At 42.7% G+C, this 22,441-nt stretch overlaps 1 protein-coding gene across 2 annotated transcripts in view; it reads left to right on the top strand.

The window, feature by feature from the left end:
• The window catches only part of LOC126281263 (solute carrier family 2, facilitated glucose transporter member 1-like), a 510,926-nt gene that overhangs the window by 122,020 nt on the left and 366,465 nt on the right, over positions 1 to 22,441 (top strand). The window contains exon 5 of one of the 2 annotated variants that reach the window (XM_049980075.1): positions 4,264 to 4,290. The exons of the other annotated variant lie outside the window; for it this stretch is intronic. Within the exon in view, the coding sequence (XP_049836032.1) occupies positions 4,264 to 4,290 (27 nt within the window). The remainder of the gene's footprint in view (positions 1 to 4,263; positions 4,291 to 22,441) is intronic. 2 annotated transcript variants of the gene reach the window in all.

Below are 22,441 nucleotides of genomic sequence, written 5' to 3'. Positions count from 1 at the left end.
GTCTTATGAATGTAAATTAATTCGATACAGATATGAGAAATGCATTTTTGTTAAATGGAAAAAATTATACGCCTCAGTAGTAATGTTCAATCTCTAGAAGTCAATTTTCTGTCTTCGAATAATTTATAAAGTTTTAGTGTATTGTGAATATATGCATTTTTGTGCAAATAGTAATTAAAAATAAGAAGATGCTACCATTATTAAAAATTAATTCAATATTTTAATTAACATTTCCGTGTATTACTAAATGTGGAATTTACATAAAAGTAAGAAAATTGCTAATATCAGCAATAACCTAGCGACATTCCGATTGCAGTTCTTCTAAGGTATGCATTCATCTTGCAAGGAGTATTGCTATCTTTGATGTCAAACGTATCAATATTATACTCTTTAGTAAATAGCTGGCTTCTGGAACTTTCGGAGCCTAGCGCGCCTTTTCTGTGAGGGACAATTGTCCTGCCTTATAATGACAACAATGCCCCAGCGCCTTGATTGTTGAGCTTCCGTACCGTACAAATCGCGCACCGAACGCCGGCGATAACTAATGTGCAGAATTTAGTGGGAAGTGTAATTAATAATTAAGTGTTACATCGGTTTGCAGAAAGGCGCCTGGAATTAAGACATTTGAGGTTGATGCAGCGTCGTGTTTGAGAATCAGTAACTGTTGTAGGGAAACATATTGTTAGTAGAACGTAAATGAAGTGTGTTCCGGGATCAGTGATTACCTGTTTAATTAGTGTGGAGAGGCAACGGAGCAATGGTTACAACAGTGTGAATGTGAAACGAACATAACTGTCAAACGAGACTGGTTTTGGGTAGACATTGGTAGGGAAGTGTGTTACGTGCAAAAGGAACAATTAACCAAAGTAATTGTGGTGTCGTAAGCACAGCAGGCAGCGCCACGAGCGTCGATAAGTCGACAACCGACTCCAAAGACGACAATAGCCCAGCGATTGCCGCCCCAAGAAGTCGCAGTGGTAGTCCCGCCAGAGAAGTGATATGCGATGGCGCCACAGCAGAGAGGGCAGTTCCTAGTCTTCTCGACTAGCGTGCTCTATCGTCTTCCTCTAGCGAGTCCACAGCAGCGCGTCTTCAGTGAACGTTCTAGTGGGAAAAGAACTGTTTAGTATCTAGTCTTAGCTTCTGGAATAGTAGTTGAGCTTCAGGATCTACCGACCGAACCGATTTGTACAAAGTTGAGTATTCGTCAATAAATGTGTATTCTAATCACGTGTTTCCCTCAGCGCACTGTAGTTCTATCAGAAGTGCGATACAACCACAGAAGACTTTACTCATCTCCATCGTCAGCTATTTATAGTGCGCTGAGGGAAACAATATGAGAGAACACTGAAACACTAATAAGAATTGGTGACAAGAACAAACACATTTATTGATATCAGGCAGCAGATATTGAAGTTCAGCTACTATTCCAGAAGTTAAGGCTGGATATTAGATGGGCTGGTGTGTACTCGCTAGAAGCAGACGATACGGCACGGCGTATACAAACAGAAGGCGGTCTTCTCGGCGCCAGCGCATGTAACTTCTCTGGCGGCGCCACCGCTGCAACTTCTTGGTCCAACAATCGCTGGGCTATATGTCGTCTCTGGAATTAGTTGACCTACGACCTGGACAGCAAGCTACACCGCGATGCAGAGCGCCTCTCTTGAAGAGTCTGCCACTTGAGTGTGCTAAACATCTCCGTAACGCTATCACGGTTATAAAATAACCCCGTGACGAAACGAGCCGCTCTTCTTTGGATCTTCTCTATCTCCTCCGTCAACTTCATCTGGTACGGATCCCACATTGATGAGCAAAACTCAAGTATAGGTCAAACGAGTGTTTTGTAAGCCACCTCCTATGTTGACGGACTACATTTTCTAAGGACTCTTCCAATGAATCTCAACCTGGTACCCGCCTTACCAACAATTAATTTTATATGATCGTTCCACTTCAAATCTCAGATATTTTACAGAAGTAACTGTTAGCAGTGTTTGTTCCGCTATCATATAATCATACAACAGAGGATCCTTCTTTTCTATGTATTCGCAATACATTACATTTGTCTATGTTAAGGGTCAGTTGCCACTCCCTGCACCAGCTGCCTATCCGCTGCAGATCTTCCTGCATTTCGCTACAATTTTCTAATGCTGCAACTTCTCTGTATACTACAGCATCATCCGCGAAAAGCCGCATGGAACTTTCGACACTATCTACTATTAGCCACTTGTTCAATTTATTTACGCAATGAAGCGTGGTCTCTATGTAAAGCTCTCACACCTGAATCCGGTAGCTGCAGAAACATAAACTTGAAAAGACAAAAATGGAGAGAAGGCTGAGGTGTTTTACAACCTAGGAGCAGCTAGGTTAAGCGACCAAAAATATTTTGCTGCAAGATGGTGAGAATACCGGAAGTCCGGTCAATAGCCATTATATCCTCTTTTTTTTAAGACGGTCGTAACAGTGTATTATAATACAGGGAATAAGTATTTCAATAACTGGATGTAAAGTATATGCAAAATTTTAACTCTAAGGTTAGCAAATACCCAAAACAACTCTAACTGAAGACCCGACTGGATTTAGGTCCAGACGATCAAGAACGGATGATATTGATGAATGAAAAATGAATTAAATCGGGAATCCTGGCAAAATAACTCCAAAATCCAATCATTTCAAGCAATACGAAAGACTTTGCACTTTACGTCACGAATACTAACTGTAAACCGTTGAATGGATCTACGCTTACATGTAATTATTAGCTTGAAATGTTTTGATGGTTATGTTCTTCTGAAATACTAACTTGTCAATTTCCTTCACTGTTCTTATTTTATCCGAGCTCGTGTGCAAATGACGCCATCAGAGAGGAGACGTTAAGTTTGCCTTCTTTTTTAATTAAATAAACATGTGTATGCTTCATCAGGCTGAGATGGAGACACTCAGTTTCAATCCGTGGAGCCTGAAGACAGAGATTTCACTCCGAAATAGGCGCAGATTAAATTTAAAAAACGAATACAGATTGTTGATGGACAGCCACTAATAAAATTCATCATATTACACATTTTTGAACAGTTCGCAGGTCATAGTCTAGTTATTAGCGTCACTGCCTCTAGATAACGGGGTCCTGGGTTGGATTCCCAGCGGAGTAGATGATTTTCGTCGATCGGGGACTGGGTATTCGTTTTGTCCTCAGAATTTCATTCCATCTTTATCGACACGCAAGTCGCCGAAGTGGCGTCATAAAGAAAGACTTACATCAGGCGGTTGAATAACGTTACCAAACGATCATTACACTTCATTTTTTTCCGAATGATGCAACTGTGGCTTTTGTAAAATTGCTTCCAAATATTGCACAAGAGAGGTTAAGTGGATGTCATTTGAAGAAATACGAAATTATTCCAAAAGAAAACGCAAAGAGATTCACAAAACCAGTATACAGGACAAACAGTAAAATTTTTTTTTCAGTCCATCGTGTATTTAATGCAAGGGGGGGGGGGGGGGAGGATTATTGATCGCTTATTGACGAACACAACGTAAAGGGAGTGGCCTGAACTTTATGTAAATCATAATCCATGTGACACATTCCTAGAAAATTTGTTGTCCGTAAATAGCAACGAAACTCACCGATGCTTCACCTCAAATCAGCAAAGATATCTGAAAGGTATATGTGACGGTAGTATCTGTTCCCGAAAGAACAGTTACCGTAGATGACCATGCAGCTTTGCTAGAAATGAAATGATAATTAAATGGACCATGTAAGCAGGAGATCCCAGGTTCGAGTCCCGGTCGGGGCACACGTGTCCCCAATGAAGTACATCAACGCCTGTTTGCAGCTAGGGTGTCCATTTAATTATCAGTTCATACCTGAAAGGTGTTTGCAGCGATTTTTCTAGGTGCACAGCAGCACAGTACCTGAGCGGCTACTAAACATTATCGATTGTAATAAATACCTAATATGTAAGATAGTCTTCGTGATTTTCGTCACGAAGAACAATATAAATATATGGCCGACATTTTTACGTCATCTCACTAAAACAGTCAGCAATGATTTTACTTTTTACTCTGGGAGTGACTTCAGTGTTGTATACCAACTATTCGCTAGACAAATCACCAGTAACACGGCAGCTAAAAATATTTTGTTGCGCTATGTGCTGCATGTTGAAATCCCTACTCAGAGTATTAAAGACATAAAATGTTGATCACTTTAAACATACCTGTTCACCTAGGAAACTAACAAAAATACTTTTTCTTTCTTTAACGCTTCACCAGGGAGACAAAATCGCAGGGGATGTGGAGGTAAGTACACGGAATTTAGTTACTAGAGCACCTTATTTCTCTACAGTCAGCTTTTCTAAAAACCGTCAATGCCCCGTCCGGCACAAAAAAAGAAGAAAACCCAAACCACTTGACTCACTCTGAACAGAGACGCAGAGATTCGCATATTGGCCAATAAAACAATTTGCAATTAGTTGGATCCCTTTAGCTGTTTGCTAAACACTCGAGAACGGCGATTTTACACAAGTTGACGCTCTTGCATATCCTAAGGTGACACGTGGTGTGCGAAACAGTTCTGTATTTCTGTTGGTTTTGGTTTACGTTGGTTTTGGTTTCCTACAGATTCAATGATTGATACATATTTAATAATTTGATAAATATACGTTGAATTATTTTTATTGTCATGAGAAGTTGAGGCAAAAAACATTTTATTATTCAAAAAAAGAAATTATTGCATGTTGGTTGCAAATTCGTTTACCGTAGGCAAATGTGATTAAACACGTAATATTGTTTATAACAGCCTCACAGCACCTGTGTTCCCATGTGAAAATAAATAATACAAATAATTTTGAGAAATCTGTGACAGTCACAAGTACCAGAAGGAAATAGATACATCAGTGACCTATACTGATCAAAACGACCACAAATACTGTTCGATTATCTGCTTATGAAAATAGTATCTAACAAACGACCCAGGTGTGTTGGAAAGCAGATTGCTGCATCTCCTACTGAATGAAATGTTCGTAACTTTCGTGCAGGTGATCCGTTCTACGTTATAATTTCATCATGAATATGATTTATGGAAAGTGTAAATAACTAAGCGGTGACCAATATTTACAATGTACCCCGCTTGATTGATGGACTATTGGGAATTTCCAAGGTCTCCTTATACAGGGCACTGCGGACTTACAGTAGCGGTCGCGGCCAATAGATGGCAGCACAGGATAAGCGGCGAGACAGCTGCCTTCGTAGCCGACGATCAGCGATCCCTGCGTTCAGTTTTTTTGTGTGAGAGCCCATTCACCTTCGCACTGTTTTGTGCATTTCTGCTAGTGCAGTCTGAAGCTTTTAAGTGCGACGATGACAGCTTTGAAAAAGGACAGTGTTCATTACTCCATCATATAAATCAGTTAGGTCACCGTATTTAGCCTATAACAACAACTTAGATAAACTGGGCATTCCTTCCCACAAAACTGTAACTACATATAAACAAATACACCTATATTTACTTTAAGCTCCCATATTATTCGTGTGGGACATATTGTCCCAGAACTACATGAAAATTAGTTCAGTTAGTTCTTTTACTGTTTGTAGCTAATAACAAACACTCACTTGTCAGATAAATTGGGCATTCTTCCCACAAAACATAGTTGCTATATAAAAAAAATACACATGTACATACATAGGCTTCCATTATTTTGCGTGGGGCATATTAAAAAATGGTTCAAATGGCTCTGAGCACTATGGGACTCAACTGCTGTGGTCATTAGTCCCCTAGAACTTAGAACTACTTAAACCTAACTAACCTAAGGATATCACACACATCCATGCCCGAGGCAGGATTCGAACCTGCGACCGTAGCAGTCGCACGGTTCCGGACTGCGCGAGACCACCGCGGCCGGCTGGGGGCATATTAACTCAGAACTAAATGAAAATTAGTTCCCATCCCTCAGTTGTTACCATTGTCTTCGGGATGTTTCCCTTGGTTGCAGGGATCGATGACCAACAGTTTGATCCCTTCCCCCCTTTCTTAACCAGCCTTGGTTGTAAGTCAACTGCTGAATCTGGAATTTCCCTTCCAGATGTTTCTAGTTTTGTCTCTCACGCCACACCATCAGCTCGTCTGATATTTGGCTGAAAAGACAATGAGTTTAGACCCTTCAATAGCAGACCACCCTATCTTTATGGGTGGATTACATAAAACTATCAGTTGCGTAAATAAAACACTTTACGTAAGGACTGGAATAGTTTCTCGCGGTCGTGGCCTATTCCTTCCCCTAAAATATGGTCATGGAATTAACACCGGCTTAAGAATCGTGGACTTACAGAACTAACTTACCTTAGGTGAATAGTGAATGGGAACTAACCGCAAGGAGGACACGATCAAACTAAGAACTTTCAGATAGGCAGATTAACGCTGGAAAATCGGGATCATTAGTCTCGAGAAATTTGTATGCTACGGTTTGAGGTGGCTTAAAGTCGACGAAACGCTGTTCTAAAGTTGTTACAATGTGTATAAATGATGAAAGTTGCTCAACGATTACATAAATGGGCTGACGTACCTACTTGTGTTTCCAGGTCTAGTTCTCAGAAAATCAGGGCAGGTTGTTTACAAAAATTGGCGAATTAAGGACCTAAAAGACGGGACAAAAGAACGTAAATTTCCAACCATTAAGTAATTATTTCCTTATAACAGATTACGTATAAGGCTGGTGGACAGGAACATTTGCAGTTAAAGGTACAGCTCTGTGCATCGGTAGTGTCAACTACAGGTAATAACAAATTTCCGACTCGCTTCAGCATAAGGCGCGTACTCATTGGCGCGACGGGAGGAGTCGCGGCCTATGAATGGGCAAGAGTGATTTTAAGGCTGGCGTTGAATCACTGTTCAGGAAGTAGAGGCGTGATGGTAATAACCCAACAATAGAAGCCGTGCGGCTGAGTGTTTTCGAAAAGTACACTTTGGGCATTCGCTGTAGTGTTTCAGTTTAGCGGATGATCGTGACCACCTGGTGCACCGTATTCTAACTTTTTTGCTTACTGTCATCGACGCGTTCAGAAGCTCATTTCTGTATTTTCATGTACTGTACCATTTTTTAAGTGAATACGCTCTGTAGTTCTTATTCTCAGCAGAGCCCAAAAGTCGGGACATTTGTGTCGGGCCTAACGCTTACGTGAGTCGGGTCGTGACGCCTATCAAAATCGGGACATTCCGCGAAAATCGGGGCATCTGGCAACACTAAACGCAGCCCGCCTGTGTGCCGATGGATTTTCGACAGAATGCAAAGAATCCTAGATTTTGAAGCTCAAAGCAGTCGCTTTCCCTCATTAAATAATTGGAATACTGGGAAGCGTATTAAGCAAACGAATGTTCTTCCTTATCACCCAAACATGTTTCAGCACCTTTGTGCCATCAGTGAGTCGTTTACTCATGCCTGTGATGCTCGTGTACTTTTCACGTAATTATTATTGTTACAAGAATTAGGCCTAAAACATTTTACCTTATTCTGTAGTTTACTAAGAACGTAATAAACCCAGAGACATAAAATGTTTTAAGGCCAAAAATGTTCAAATATGTGTAAATTCTTAAGGGACCAAACTGTTGTGGTCATCGCTCCCTAGACTTACAACTACTTACACTAACTTATGCTAAGATTAACATACACACACACACGTACGTCCGAGGGAGGAGTCGAACCTCCGGCGGGAGCTGCCGCGCCGTTTTAAGACCAAATTTTTGTTACAGAGTTATTACTTAAAACATGTTTGTATTTCATAGACCTGATTAAAAGTACCCATTGATGTTACAAAGATATTGAAACATATTTTGTCATTAAAAAATTACAATTATTTGCATTATAGAAGGGTCCGAATCGGCATTATAATATAACGATTTTAGGGAAGAAAACTATGACACAAAATGATCCTTATGAAGCTTGCACGTATATTTTATCATGCAACCAGTATGTTAGGGAAACAATCCTCCTTTTCTAGTCTGTGTGGCTGTTCAGCGTATTTCTAACATTGCTTAGTAAAAACAAAACCCATAGAAAACATTCTCAGAAGATGTAACATAAACACGAAAAATTGTAGACGAGAGTTTACTGTACACAGTTTTACACGATAATAGATTTGTATGTAGAACCTTATTACAAATTAAAGACCTCTGCCGCGTTTTTCTGTCTGCATGTGATGGCTAATCTGAAGAACTACTGTTGGGATTTTGATACGGTTTTCGCTAATAGACAAACTGATTCACGGGGAAGGTTTGTATAAGTGTTACCAGCATTGTGTAAAATCCGACATTCTATAGAATGCCTAGGTAATGTATAGAATGACTAAAATCGAACGTCAAAGTATGAAAAGACTGATACTTTATACATTGTCTAGGCGCTGCAGTCTGGAACCGCGAGACCGCTACGGTCGCAGGTTCGAATCCTGCCACTCGCATGGATGTGTGTGATGTCCTTAGGTTAGTTAGGTTTAACTAGTTCCAAGTTCTAGAGGACTAATGACCTCAGAAGTTGAGTCCCATAGTGATCAGAGACATTTTTTTATACATTGTCTAGGCGTTGTATACCTCGCCGGCTTGTCTGCTGGCAAAGTACATAATACGCCTAATTCCGCCATTTTTTCCCGCCACCAGTGTTTGTAGTGGCGTTCGGGCCTTTGTTTAATGTTACAAAGACAGCGCATTGTTGTGCAACATTAACCATCACAACACGGACATCGCCACAACAGTTCTCCAACGTATAGTATCCGGTTGAAATTCCACAGCTGCTCTCCCGCAATACTTTCCCATTGTTCTTGTACATGATGGGGCAAATAAAAATAGTCCCGGCGAGTGGACATGACGACGTGAAAGTGTGCGTTAACGGAGGAGCAAAAGACCTGCAGTCACATCCAACAGAAAGAAGCAACTGCTCATACAACCGGCAGAACCTTGGAGCATATTTACACAATCTTCACGCCTGACAGAGGACAGAGTTGTTAGCAGAGGTCAGTCAGGTCGCGCTCCTAGATGGCCACCCAAGTTATCTGATCTATCAATGTGCGATTACTTTGAGTGGGGAGCCCTCAAGTCTAAAGTGTATCTCAACAACCCTCATTGTCTACAATAACTGCAGCAAACCATTCCGTGTGAGATGGCAGCAATTCCGGCCGTCCATCTTCGATCCGCCTTCAGCAACTTGTTGACGAGGGCCGAAAAGTGTCAAGAGATGAATGCTGGTGACGTTCAGCGCATACTATTCTTGTATCCCGCCTGGAAGGTGGCGCGTGGGTCTGCTCTTGTAATTTAAATGGTAGGCCAAATGTGGGAAGCTAGGAGGAGCAGGTGAGATAGAAATACGTCGGTGCTGCAGTAAAGCAAAAGATGTTTACTCTAGGTAAGACAGTAAATAAATGGATACATAACTTCGTACTGAGGAGCACGTAGGTGCGAAACCGGATGTATCAAAGCTAACAGAAGCTACACGGGCAAAATCTGTATCGCCCACCATGAAAATGAAACAATGTTGGTCGGTCGTCTGCTCTTGATCAAATGGGCTGAATCTGGAGCAGCACTCGTAGAGGAGCACAGCACCGGCTAGAGGGCGTTGTCGTCGGTTTGGATCGTACGCTCTCGTAGTGCCAACCTAAGAACTTGTACCTACGCCGTGGCATCGTAGCTATCGATACCACAGCTATAGTCAGGTTAGTACTGTATTTCCTTTACTGTGCTGTGTTTCTTAGTATTCTGGAACCCTGTTATCCGAGCCACTTTTTTTGCCTTACCATGTATCAACATGTCGGAAGGGAGTGCAGTACCAAGGCAGGAATCACATCATGCTGACATGCAACGATAGTTCTGCGATGAATTATCTCAAGTAACAGCCAGTGGTGTTGAAAGTCTGTATTTTCCCAATCGAAACGAATTACCGAAAGTTAGTCAACGATGTGAAAAAGGCTTAGACGATCATGAACTACGGGACTGCAGGTTTCTGAAACGCTATGACGTAATGACGGTTGGGAATGAGACTAAGTTGATCTATCCCGTTAAAGAAGGTACGACTGCTATTCAATTTTACGTCGCGGACTCCAATTCACCTGACATAATGCATTAGGCCCATTTAGCTATTGGTCATGTAGGCCGAGAAAGGATACTGGAAGAGCTTTCACTTAAGTATAAGCTATGCATTGGACTTTACATTCATTTTTATGAGCCTTGAGCCTTGCCTGAAAAAGCAGAAAGGTGTTGAAGAAGGTGTTGTAGTCGAGCCATTTTTTTTCTGAATTCAGTTCCCGTTGTCAGGTCGATCTCATTGATTCTCAGTTCCCCCCTGATAGTGTGTACAAGTTTATAAAGGTCTGTAGTTCTCTGGGCTCTGAAATCAAAAACAGCGGAAGAAGTCTGTAACCTCATCACCCTGTTTACGTTGCTTGGTGCTCAGCGGCAGGGAATTTGCAAACAATACGGTAAGTGTGGTGAGGAGTACTGGCCCACCTTGAAGATCGTCTCTGGTAAGCCGCGTCACTCACAAAGTCAGGGGAGTGTCGAAAGAGCAAATCAGGACACTGAAAATATGCTACATGCTTGGATGAAAGATGAAAAAACTAGCTGCTGGAATGACGGACTGCGGTTCGTCTAACTTACGAAAAACAGAGCTAGTCATTCTGGGATTGACAGATCACCATACGACGCTCTGCTCAGCTGCAAAGTTAGAGTAGGTCTCTCTACGTCGTCCCTGCCTGACGACTTTTTACAAGACGTAGAGACTGGGGGACAGCTGGAAAAATAATAGAGACGGCACAAATAACACAACAGCAGAAATAAAGACGAGATGAATCAATGCAAGGCTTCTGCAGAAGAGATAGGTGAGAATGCATTCCATGCTGGAGGAAACCAAAACAATGATGAAGCCACGGTTATCAAAGAGCCTTCCATTTCTTTGATTACCGAAAATCTTTACTTTTCTTATATCAGTTGCGTCTACCAGCGACGCTCATACACGTCAAAAGTTTGGCAGAAACTTTCATGCCATCTGTTAACATTCTCCTAAAGATGTTGACGGCGACGAAGTAGAAGGTTATGGTGTTAGCATTTTGTGCAGTGTTCGCTTAAGTATTGAGAAAGCTGACGAAACTAAGGGAATCGAAGCTGGAACTTGAAATTTAGTCCAAAAAATAAGGGATTCTGACAAAAAATTCCTCCTGTGCCCCACTGTGCGAGTTCCCATTCCAGACGTCGACAAAGGGCGGGGTGACTCAAGCAACCTGTTGTCAGTTGTTATGAACGTGACGGAAGATGGCTTTTACCGACTTGCAACTGCAAAAGGAATCTTAAAGCAACTTTGTGCAAGATAAGAATCCGTCGTATGTCCATAGAAATTAATGAGGACTGAAGACGTTCCTGACCAAGAAAATCTTCTCCGATCTGCAGCAACTCCTCAGTCGACAGGAAGCGGCCAAGGATTCGTCAGGTGTATGTGCAACCCGAAATGGCAAAATATGAGGGGTCTTTGTGTCAAAAAGAAAATTAAGAGCAATTCAAAATGTCTCTCTAGCATTCATGCTGTAACAAGTAGGACATTCCAGATAGTGTTTTAGTGGCAACAATATTCTGTTCACATTCTTCTTTGTCATGAAATGTACGAGCTGCGACAGTAAACTAATGAGACTGATGTAAAAAAAAATGTTGCTTACCGTTTTAGTCAAGTTTAGTGTTGTCTCCTTCAATGTAGTTCCCTTCTGATCGCACACACTTTTTCCAGCGCTTCTGCCATTGATGGTAACATTTCTGGAACTCTTCTTCTGCAATATCCTCCAAAGACCCTCGTCACAGCTTTTTGAACATTTTATGTTTCTGAAAAAGAGGTCCCTTGACCGCCGTTTTGATTCTTGGAAACAGGAAAAAGACGCTCGGAGCGATATCTGGTGAATACGATGGTTGTGGTAGTACTGAAATTTGTTTTGAGGTTAAAAATTGCTGTACTGACATACCAGTATGGGATGGCGCATTATCGTGATGCAGAATCCAACTATCGGCAATGTTGTCACGGACACGATGAACTCTCTTACGAAGTCTTTCTAAAATTTCTTTGTAGTAATATTGGTTAACTTTGTCTAGGAGGCACCCACTCTTTATGAACAGTTCTCTTGGAATCAAAGAAGCGTACAAGCATGCACTTCACTTTTGACTTTGACAAGCGAGATCTTTTTGGTCTGGGTGATCCCTTTGAGCACCATTAAAAACTTTGGGGTTTTCCCTCAGGATCGTACTGAAAAAAAAAAAAACAACTTTCATCACCAGTGATAACACGCTCAACAATTCTGGATTGATTTCCGTTTGCTCTAACAGATCGGCTGCCACATTTTTCCGTGTTTTTCGCTGTTGTGGTGTGAGATTTTTGGGGACCATTTTTGCACAATTCTTTCTCATACCAAGATCTTCAGTTATTATTAGACGAATCGTTTCTCGATTGATGTTCAGTTATTCTACAATCATTTTCACAGATAATCTTCGGTCAGATCGTACGAGTTCACACATATTGGCCAAGCTGACATCTCTCCCTGAGGTTGATGTCTTCCATTGCGGTCTTGATCTTCAATATTCATTCTGCCGTCACTAAACATTTTATGCCAACGAAAACCCTGAGCTCTTGACATAACCACTTCTCCAAAAGCCTTCTGAAGCTTACCGTAAGTTGTCGTCGTGTTTTCACCCAATTTAATGCAAAAAGAAATGGCATACCATTCCATTTCCCTGACGAGAGACACAAACACGTGTTAACTTATTACACCACAACTACACAACTGAGCAGCTGCATCGATGTGCCACTTGGACTAGAAGCAGCTTATAGACCAAGGTCAAAGATATTGTGCCTACACAAGCCTGCAAGGTTGCCACATCTTGCAAAGAAAATAAGTCTCATTACTTTATTGTCGCACCTTGTATGTACAAGGTCAGATTGCCAAAATGTAAAATTTTTTGTGAAGAAGAAAAGCGAGTCCTTGCTGCAACAAATACTTTAATCTCAATTCTTCCTTCATTGTTTTCTGGTACATATATCCAGTTCTTTATCTCGTAGCTTTGTTCTTTCAGTTTCAAATCCGTTTTCATTAATAAAGGCTTCTCATCTTGTGCCATTTAATACTTTTTACTTTGAGTAAATGGTGCTGGGCATTCTGTATAATGCCTAGGAATTGTATAAAATTCCTAAGAAAAGTACATAACACTTTCACAAAAAATTTAATTTTTTTAGTTTGCATAAAGCCATCAGGCATTCTATAGAATACCAGGATTTCACACAATGCCGGTAAGATATACAGTTTAGTACCGCCACGCCACACCGATTGTGCAGACGAGGATATTTAATGCTACCCGCTTGAAATCGGGGCATGTCGCTAGTTAAGAAAAAAATTTCATCATTACTTTGTTTCTCCATCACAGCAAAAGAGGATTTCAATCTAGTAATTATCAAGAAGAAAGTCTAAGTTCACTGTGGTACCTCGTTTCTGCTTTTATTCAAGAGTTAACTCTGCGCTTAAAAGGAGATGGTTACTTTTCTGTCTCAAGTATAACGATTATGATGTTCTTAACTGGTGGGATATAAAAGGTTTACATACATGCTTCGAGCCAAATCCTCTTCTTTAGATAAAGAGGCCACAGGCAGATAATATGGGTAAATGGGAAGTGCAAGTCAGCAGTTTAACTTCTGTCCCACGGCCACGCAGATGAAATGACTTGTCGTTAATCTCAACAGCTTATTTGTCTACCCAGGATGGCGTCATCTGCAGTTTCAAAGCCACACGTGGTCCAGGCAGCAGTGCCACGCCTTCAACGCTGGCGACTGTTCCTGGGTTACATAGGTCAATGTCTCAAACACTGTATAAAGTTCGATTCACTCTTTACGGATCGGAACGTCAAAACATTCCACAATGCATTTGAAATAGAGAGAGGCATTCACACAGGCCATTAATGGAACAGAACGAGACGCGATCGTGAAAGTTTCTCGGGAAGAAAGTTTCGATGTTGACGTTGATGGGGTGGAAAGGGGGTGGGGCGGGGAGGGGGGGGGGGGGGGCACGTCGTTTGCTAACATCGGAAGTTAACTTATTTCAGGCGTGTTCACATGTCGTAGTAGTGGGTTTTGTGATTTTGTGTCTTCTTACTCTTCATTTTATTGCTTGCTTTATTTTCGTGATGCACATTTTTCTTATGAAATGATTTAGGATTTACAAAACCTAGAGGAAGAAAACGCTCAGACTGTGCCTGAATAAGGACATACATTGATGAAACAAATTTCGCTGAATAATTTTTTTTTTTCAAATTGGAATAATTAACCCTAATAAAGAAATTGTTATGTTACTTACAAGGAGAAAAAGGAAAAGACGGTGGATAAGGTGAAAATGTTTTCTGTATTGTTTGTGCGGTGATGATCAAATATAAAACGGAGTGATTCTTTGTAAACTTTGCTTTATTGAATGTTCCTGACTTTGCTACGGATTTTCCCATCAACTCTTTGATGCCATCCTCCAAAGAAGAAGAGGGACGTCAGAAAGGTATCTTCCCCAACCCTGTATTGAGCCTCCTCAACATTTCTACATATTTGGTACCATTTTCATGACGAACTGGGCTACTCGCTGCGCAACAGACTTGTATGCTTCTTGCTCGCACATGGTGACCTGAATCGAGCGGTAATGTCACACAACTGCGCCGTCACAGGGATATTCCATACATACCCAACAGCATCCCGTCAAAATCGCGCCCATTTCCGTCCACTATCACATCTGTCAGATTTAAATTATAGTTCATATTTGATACGCCCTCGTTTGTACATACGGGATGTAACGGGTATAAGTGCAGATATTTTTATACGTTGTACCTTAATATGTACAGACATCTGTATGTTGGTTGTTTCTACACCGTGTCGAACTGTCTTCCCACAAATATGTCACAAACTTTGCGATCTGATTTCTGCACCACTTATTGGACTACACCTGTCAGTATAGTTTACCGCACAAACGTTGTCAAGAACATCCCTTATGAAATTTGCTTTAAAGTACAAAAATAAAAAAATGGCTCTGAGCACTATGGGACTCAACTGCTGTGGTCATTAGTCCCCTAGAACTTAGAACTACTTAAACCTAAGGACATCACACACATCCATGCCCGAGGCAAGATTCGAACCTGCGACCGTAGCAGTCGCACGGTTCCGGACTGCACGCCTAGAACCGCGAGACCACCGCGACCGGCCTTTAAAGTACATTACGAGTATTTGTTCCATAATTCTGATACTATGTTCCGAATTTTTGTATCACTGATCGTATCTCATAAACTCACTTTTACCGTTTGGTATTGGGCTACGTGAAGTGACGTTGCGTTTGACGGTGACGGTGACATCACCTTTCGTGCCGTTCCGTGGACAGCCAGCGGGAATCGGCTGTTTTTAATGAAAGTAAAGTCCTCTGGGTGACTCTGCCGCGTGATTTTCCTCTTACATTCCTTAAGCAGCTGTCGGGATTCTGTTCAGGAGATGATATGGAGAAGGCCTAATAACCGAGTAGAATTTACTTAAGCCTCCACCATTGTTCCAACAACGACACCGATGAAGAGCGGCCCACATTGCTCAGGTCTTATTTCTTTCTACGGTTATTTTTACTCCAGGTGTGTTCCTTCGTTCGTTACAAAAATCTATTTCAGCAGATCTGGGGATAAAGATGGTACAGTGTACTAAAATTAGTGGAAGTACTTTAGGTCAGACTGTTTACTGTAGCACATCACTCCAGAGCCTGCTTCCAAAGCCGGGCGCGGTGGCCGTGCGGTTCTAGGCGCTGCAGTCCGGAACCGCGGGACTGCTACGGTCGCAGGTTCGAATCCTGTATCGGGCGTGGATGTGTGTGATGTCTTTAAGTTAGTTAGGTTTAAGTAGTTCTACTTTCTAGGGGACTGATGACCTAAGATGTTAAGTCCCATAGTGTTCAGAGCCATTTGAACCATTTTTTTTTTTTTTGAACCTGCTTCTGAATTTTTCCTATAGGTCTTAGGGCTTTTGGAACACCGTTTGATTCCTCAGCTTGCGAATAACGCTAGTAGATAAAAATATTACATTGTAAAATAAAAAGAATTGTTCAAATGTGTGTGAAATCTTATGGGACTTAACTGCTAAGGTCATTTTTTCCCCTAAGCTTACACACTACTTAACCTAAATTATCCTAAAGACACACACACACACACACACACACACACACACACACATACACACACACATGCGCGAGGGAGGACTCGAACCTCCACTGGGACCAACCGCTCAGTCCATCACTGCAGCGCCTCTGACCGCTCGGCTAATCCCACGCAGCCATTGTCAAATAATTATCAATCTGTCTCCATAAGCGAAGTCACTAATACGCACTAATACCGTGGAGTTTGACGTCGAGGTAGATAGATAGTCGACTCGTTATGATTATTTGCTTAGAACGGACACAACACAAGGCGACGACAAGTTTATTTTGTCACAATGAAAACTGACATGGGAGAATTAGGGCACGGGATCTAATAATTTGTAAAATATTTTTTACAAACAATTTAGCTGAATATCATGTTGGGTGGAATCGCGACAGCATGCCAGTTTCGATATTTTTGCGTCATTATGAGAACGAGTAGCAAAGTAGCACTTCTAAAAGTCATCTAACGGCCACGTATCAGTCGGGCTACTGTGTCAAGTGACTAACGTGGGCGTTAGATGACAGTTGTAAGAGCTGCTTTTGTACAAGGCAACGTCAAAATGTAAGTTACACAAGTCGTTCCACGGTAAGACTGTTCCGACATAACGATAAGGGCCGGCAGGAAGATGAAGAACGCAAGAGCAGAGAAGGCTGTGAGAGAACGTCAGCCAATAGTTCACTGACTAGGACCGCACCACGACACGAGCGGCCTCTAGCCGGACAGTAGAAGACTGACACTTGTAGACCCGGACTAGAAGAGAGCACTAGAAGAGCTGTTACGCGTGATCCGTATCCATTACTTGCATGGACATAGTATATAGCGAACGACATAGATTATTTGCATGTCGCCAATAGCTTGCAACACGACATTGTAAGCCAAAGTATTGTCTATCTACTTTATTGTAATAAAAACCGTTAATGTGATTTCCATGAATAGTTGTATAGCCATCCGAGAAAGCAGCATCCTTTAGGCACCCTATAAGAGACGAGTGGCCAGGACACCACGAACACCGCTGGGCAAGAAGAGTGGCGCATTGTCAGAGGGGAGAACAAGTTCCGTGTTTTCTGCAGGCACAGTTTTGCTGCGATTACGGACAATAGTTCATCACAGAGTGAGAGTGAAATGATGCAGGGCAGTACGATTCATGAAGATCAAACGTCTAAAATGCGCTCTCTCTCTCTCTCTCTCTCTCTCTCACTCACTCACGCTCTCGCTCTCGCTCTCGCTCTCCACCCATAGTGAAACAGTTCGACCGAGGCCGCATGGAGAAGGATGGTGCTGAACGGGGAAGGAAGGCCATCGACGGCAACGTCCAGGCAATCGAGGAAGTGATTCGCAGTAGTCGCAGATTTTCTGACGATGAGGACGTTCATGCAACGGTTCTCGAATGCTCCATGACCAAGGAGCAGATTTCTATCGTCGAGGAACTGAACGTTCAGATCGTTGTTTACTGTAACTTGGTGACTATTGAATAGCTGAGCCATGTACCTGTCTCAGTTTGAAGCGTAGATCAGCATTCAATAAAAGTTGCTTGGCCGAACATAATAATGTGTAACTTTCTTTTTTAAATCCTCTCGCAACAAGTACTGGTACTGATCATGACTTATAAGAGTCGAAACTGATAAACCTAAGTCCACCCATTTCGATAAAGACAGTTGTGAATAGAAAATGAAAACTATTTTATTTCATTTAAACCTTCACTATCGTCATGCAACCAGCTTATTTGGACTGCTTCTATAATTTTATAGAGTTATGACAGATTATTACGGTTAGAGTATTCGCAGAGTGTTGGTGTCGGAGATGGATGACAGCAGCGACAGTTCATCTGAAGACTTGCGAATGCATGAGTAAGCTTCAGACGTTCTTGTAAGAGAACTGCCGTATTTTCGTGGCGTCTGGGGTACCTGGTGTAAATATGGTTTGCATCCTTCTCATCTCCAAAAGAACGGAAGGGTCTTACGTTGTGCAACTTGCAAAAACTCGAGTTGTTAAATGAAATTTGGGTATTAAAGACGTCAGTGGCTCATACACGTAGTTAATACCAGTATCCCGCACTGTATCTCAACTGTCCCCACACGATCTCATCGATTACGAGTGTATGCTCAACCGATGGTACAAATAGTTACACTTGGCGCCAGATCTTTACCGTTGTGTCTATAGTAACGTCTACTGCTGCAAGCATTCCCACGATTAGCCCAGTGGAACTCATCATATCCTGTTGGAAACCAATTTACTACTGAAAGGAATGGATTGTAGGAAAAACGAAACCTCAGTACCATCTCTCTAACGTTTAAACGTCAGGAGTCTTAAAGAGTGTAATGCAAAGGTCGTACGATATTTGTGAGCGTAAGATTGCGAAAAGTGGGCTCAGCAGCCTAGTGGAAAATGTGCTTCTTTCACAACGTACCTTGGCACCTTTCCTCCGCGGCGGGCGAGTGTTGTATTAAAAGTTGCACTCCAGTGTCAAAGAAGAGCTCAACGTCCCCATCCGATGGACGGATCATCTGCAAAATTGACATATGCCCTCACTCCATGAAGAGAGGTTTAGAATTTAAACTAAGGGTTCGGCACGGAGACTGTCGTTGAGGAACTTTAGACATCCACATCTCTCCCTAAATTGACTATAAAATTGTTTTCGCCGTTGCGATTCGAACTAGGTACCTCCGAGCCAAGTACCAACACACAAATATAAAACTTTCTGTCAGATTAAAACTGTGTGCCCGACCGAACCCCGAACTCGGGTCGTGAATCATGCTTGGGTAGTTCAGTTAGTAGAGCACTTGCCCGCGAAAGGCAAAGGTCCCGAGTTCGAGTATCGGTCCGGCACACAGTTTTAATCTGCCAATAAATTCCGTATCAGCGCACAATCTGCTGCAGACTGAAAATATCAAATGGTTCAAATGGCTCTGAGTACTATTGGACTTAACATCTGAGGTCACCAGTCCCCTAGAACTTAGAATTACTCAAACCTAACTAACTTAAGGACATCACACACATCCATGCCCGAAGCAGGATTCGAACCTGCGACAGTAGCAGTCACGCGGTTTCGGACTGTAGCGCCTAGAACCGCTCGGCCACAGCGGCCGGCCTGTGAAAATGCCATTCTGGACCTCCGCACAGGTTAGCGTCAGCGATCTCGACAAAGGAGACCGGTGGGACGTCTGATACGAGTAGCTACACTTCAAAAGTAACAAAAGTAGCTGGTGGTGTATAATGTTCATTTACTTAATTTTTACATTGTGTCGGTTCTGAATGCTTCTCTCGCCAGTCACAACGTCCACAGTATGATTGTGCAATGGTGAGACGCTGGACTTCTATTAGAGAGGACTGCGGTTCAAATTCCCATCCAGCCATCCAGATCCGAGGTTTCCATGATGTCTCAAATCGCTTAAGGTTTCTTAGAAAGAGAAAAGCCGGTTTCCTCCCCTATCCTTCCCTCAAAACGAGCTTGTCCGTAATTTCTAATGGCCTCGTCGTCCACGGAACGTTAAACCATAACCTTCGTTTTACAATGTTGTTGGGAGTGACCCTTGCTGAAGTAATACTGACTCCAGGCTTGACATGGCAACTTAATGGTGCGGTGCTCATGCCGTGAAGTTAATGGCGCGAGGCGCTCCATTCTAATGGCTTGTTTTCCCGTCGTTAAAATATCTCGTGGAAGTAATGGAGAGGTACAATTAACAAATGGTGGGATCTCCCGTAGTTACTTCCTGCACGCGCCAGCACTAGAGGCAGCAACATGCCGAAAGACTTCGGTGGAATAAAGAGTTGTGCTTCAGCTGAGACGGCAAGTAAGTGCTCTTCAGGAATTATCCTTCTGCGTAAGCCATCGTAAGCCTTACCCAATTGATCACATCGCAAAAGGAAGCTTATATGGCACAGACATGTAGTTGCCAGGCAGTAGCTGTTACGGACTGACGAAGCTCTGTAACTTCGCAGCTATGACCGGAGAAGCGTGTAAACAGCACTACGGTAACACCATCTGTACTGTGCTTCGCTGTAATCTCCTAGTGTCTCGGTGCCAAGGGCTTCGCTATCTATATAAGCACAACGCACCAAAATTGGGCACCTTTATTTGTAATAGTGTTCCTCTCCTTACCGTTCATCATTTCAGGACCGATAGACCAGCGCATGTGTGAATACTCATGTTTGAATTGTATGTTGGGAGGATTTATAAAGGTTGATCCAGAATAAAGGTTGATCCAGAATTCCACCGACAAACCACAAACTTTCCGAGGTGCTTCAGGGATACCTCCTGAGTGTTCTGGTATAAGAGACCCACGGTATCCAGTGGCTCGTTACAGAGTAATAACGTAATTGTGATTTATTCGGTTTGTTACCGCAGTAACCCGTGTTTACATGGAAAACTATCCTCACAACAGTAAAGAAGCCTGTAATACACTATAACTAGACGTAAAAGCCTAAGAAGTTTTTGTATTATGTTAAACAGTAAACGGCTCGAAGCCATCTTTCTAGACACTGAGTGACCATAATAGCACTGTGCCCGCCTCGCTAGCCGCCCGGTCTAACGGGCTGATTCCCGACGGCGGATTAGCGTCGACGTCCGGTGTGCCTGCCAGCCTTTGGATGGTTTTTAAGGCGGTTTTCCATCTGCCTTGGCGAAAGCCGGCTGGTTCTTCTTATTTCGCCTCAGTTACGCTATGTCGGCGTTTGCTCCGCAAACACTGCCCCCACGTCTGCGTACACTATCATTACTCTACCACACACAAATTTGGGTTTACACTCGTCTTGTATTAGACGTTCCCGGGGGGTCCACTGAGGGCCGAACCGCACAGTCACCCTGGGTTCAGTGTGGGGCGTCGGTGGGGTGGGTGGACTGCTGTCGCCTGTTGTAGGGTTGTGAACCAATGAGGGCCACGGCCGGACGAAGCCTCTACGTCTTTTTTAGCTCTCCAGTTTAGTGCACAGACACAATAATTGCCCTGAAACGGATGACGACTCAGAGAAGGCCGAAATATTAAACGTCTTTTTCCAAAACAGTTTCACAAAGGAAGATCGCACTGCAGAGCCTTCTTCAAATCAAAGCACGAACGACAAAATAGTAGACACCGAAATAAGTGACCATGCGATAGAATCACAACTAAAATCGCTCAACAGAGAGAAGGCCACTGGACCTCAAGGGATACGAATAAGACTCTACGTGGAGTATGCGGAAGAACTTGCCCCTCTTCTAGACGCGGTGTGACGAAGATCTTTGGGGGTGTGAAGTGTTCCTGATGACCGGGAAAAAAATTCAGGTCATTCCTGTTTTCAAGAAGGGTCGCCGAACTGACGCGCATAATTATAGATCTATATCTCTGACGTCGGACAGTTGTAGATTTTTGGAACATGTTGTATATTCGTGTGTTATGACATTTCCGGATACCGATAATCGCTGGCCTCTGTAGCAGAGCGGTACTAGGCACTTCTGTCCGGAACCGCGCTGCTGCTCCGGTCGCAGGTTCGAATCTTGCCTCGGGCATGGTTGTGTGTGATGTTCTTAGGTTGGTTAGGTTTAAGTAGTTCTAAGTCTAGGGGATTGATGACCTCAGATGTTAAGTCCCATAGTGCTCAGAGCCATTTGAACCATTAGTAGTGTGTACCTTTTGCCATGCACTATACAGTGCTTGCGCAGCACTTATCTAGATGTACAATAATCCTCGTAGCGCGTCTTTCGGCACCAGTATGCTCGACTGTGTGTCGCAGGAGCGTTAACCAATTGTACGACATTTGGGCTTCTGACGCAGTTCTGTAGCAAGTAGGCGACGCCTGCCAGTTATCACGTCTCGTACAGAATTAACACAGCTGAACATGAGGTAGCGATTTTCGAATGTGCTAACGTTTCACTTTTCTTCTTGATGCGCACTGCACGACGTGTCAAGCTGTGTGAAGGATCAAAATGTGTGTATCACGTAAAAACAGTGTCTCTTGTACGATGCAATGTGCCCTAAACCGGAAAACCAGATGTAACAGAGAGAGAGAGAGAGAGAGAGAGAGAGATGCAGATAAATATTGTACATTATACTGTATCTGTAGTCAAGTATGTGACGAGCATGGATAAAAGCTGGGGGATGTATTACCACTGTTTCCCTATCAGACAGAAATTGCGCTCCGTTTCCAGACTGTGAAGGTGTTGACTTCTTCACTTACAGCAAGTGTTTCTTCGCTTAAATTGATAGTATAATTAAAGTAAAAGGAACAGTGGGAAACCTACCGATCACAATTACCAGTAAATGTTAAGGGAAC

Source organism: Schistocerca gregaria, chromosome 7 (assembly GCF_023897955.1).
Source record: "Schistocerca gregaria isolate iqSchGreg1 chromosome 7, iqSchGreg1.2, whole genome shotgun sequence".
In the NCBI taxonomy this organism is placed as follows: domain Eukaryota; kingdom Metazoa; phylum Arthropoda; class Insecta; order Orthoptera; family Acrididae; genus Schistocerca; species Schistocerca gregaria.
Note: the sequence above shows the minus strand (reverse complement) of the source record. Positions and strands in the feature narration are given on the sequence as shown.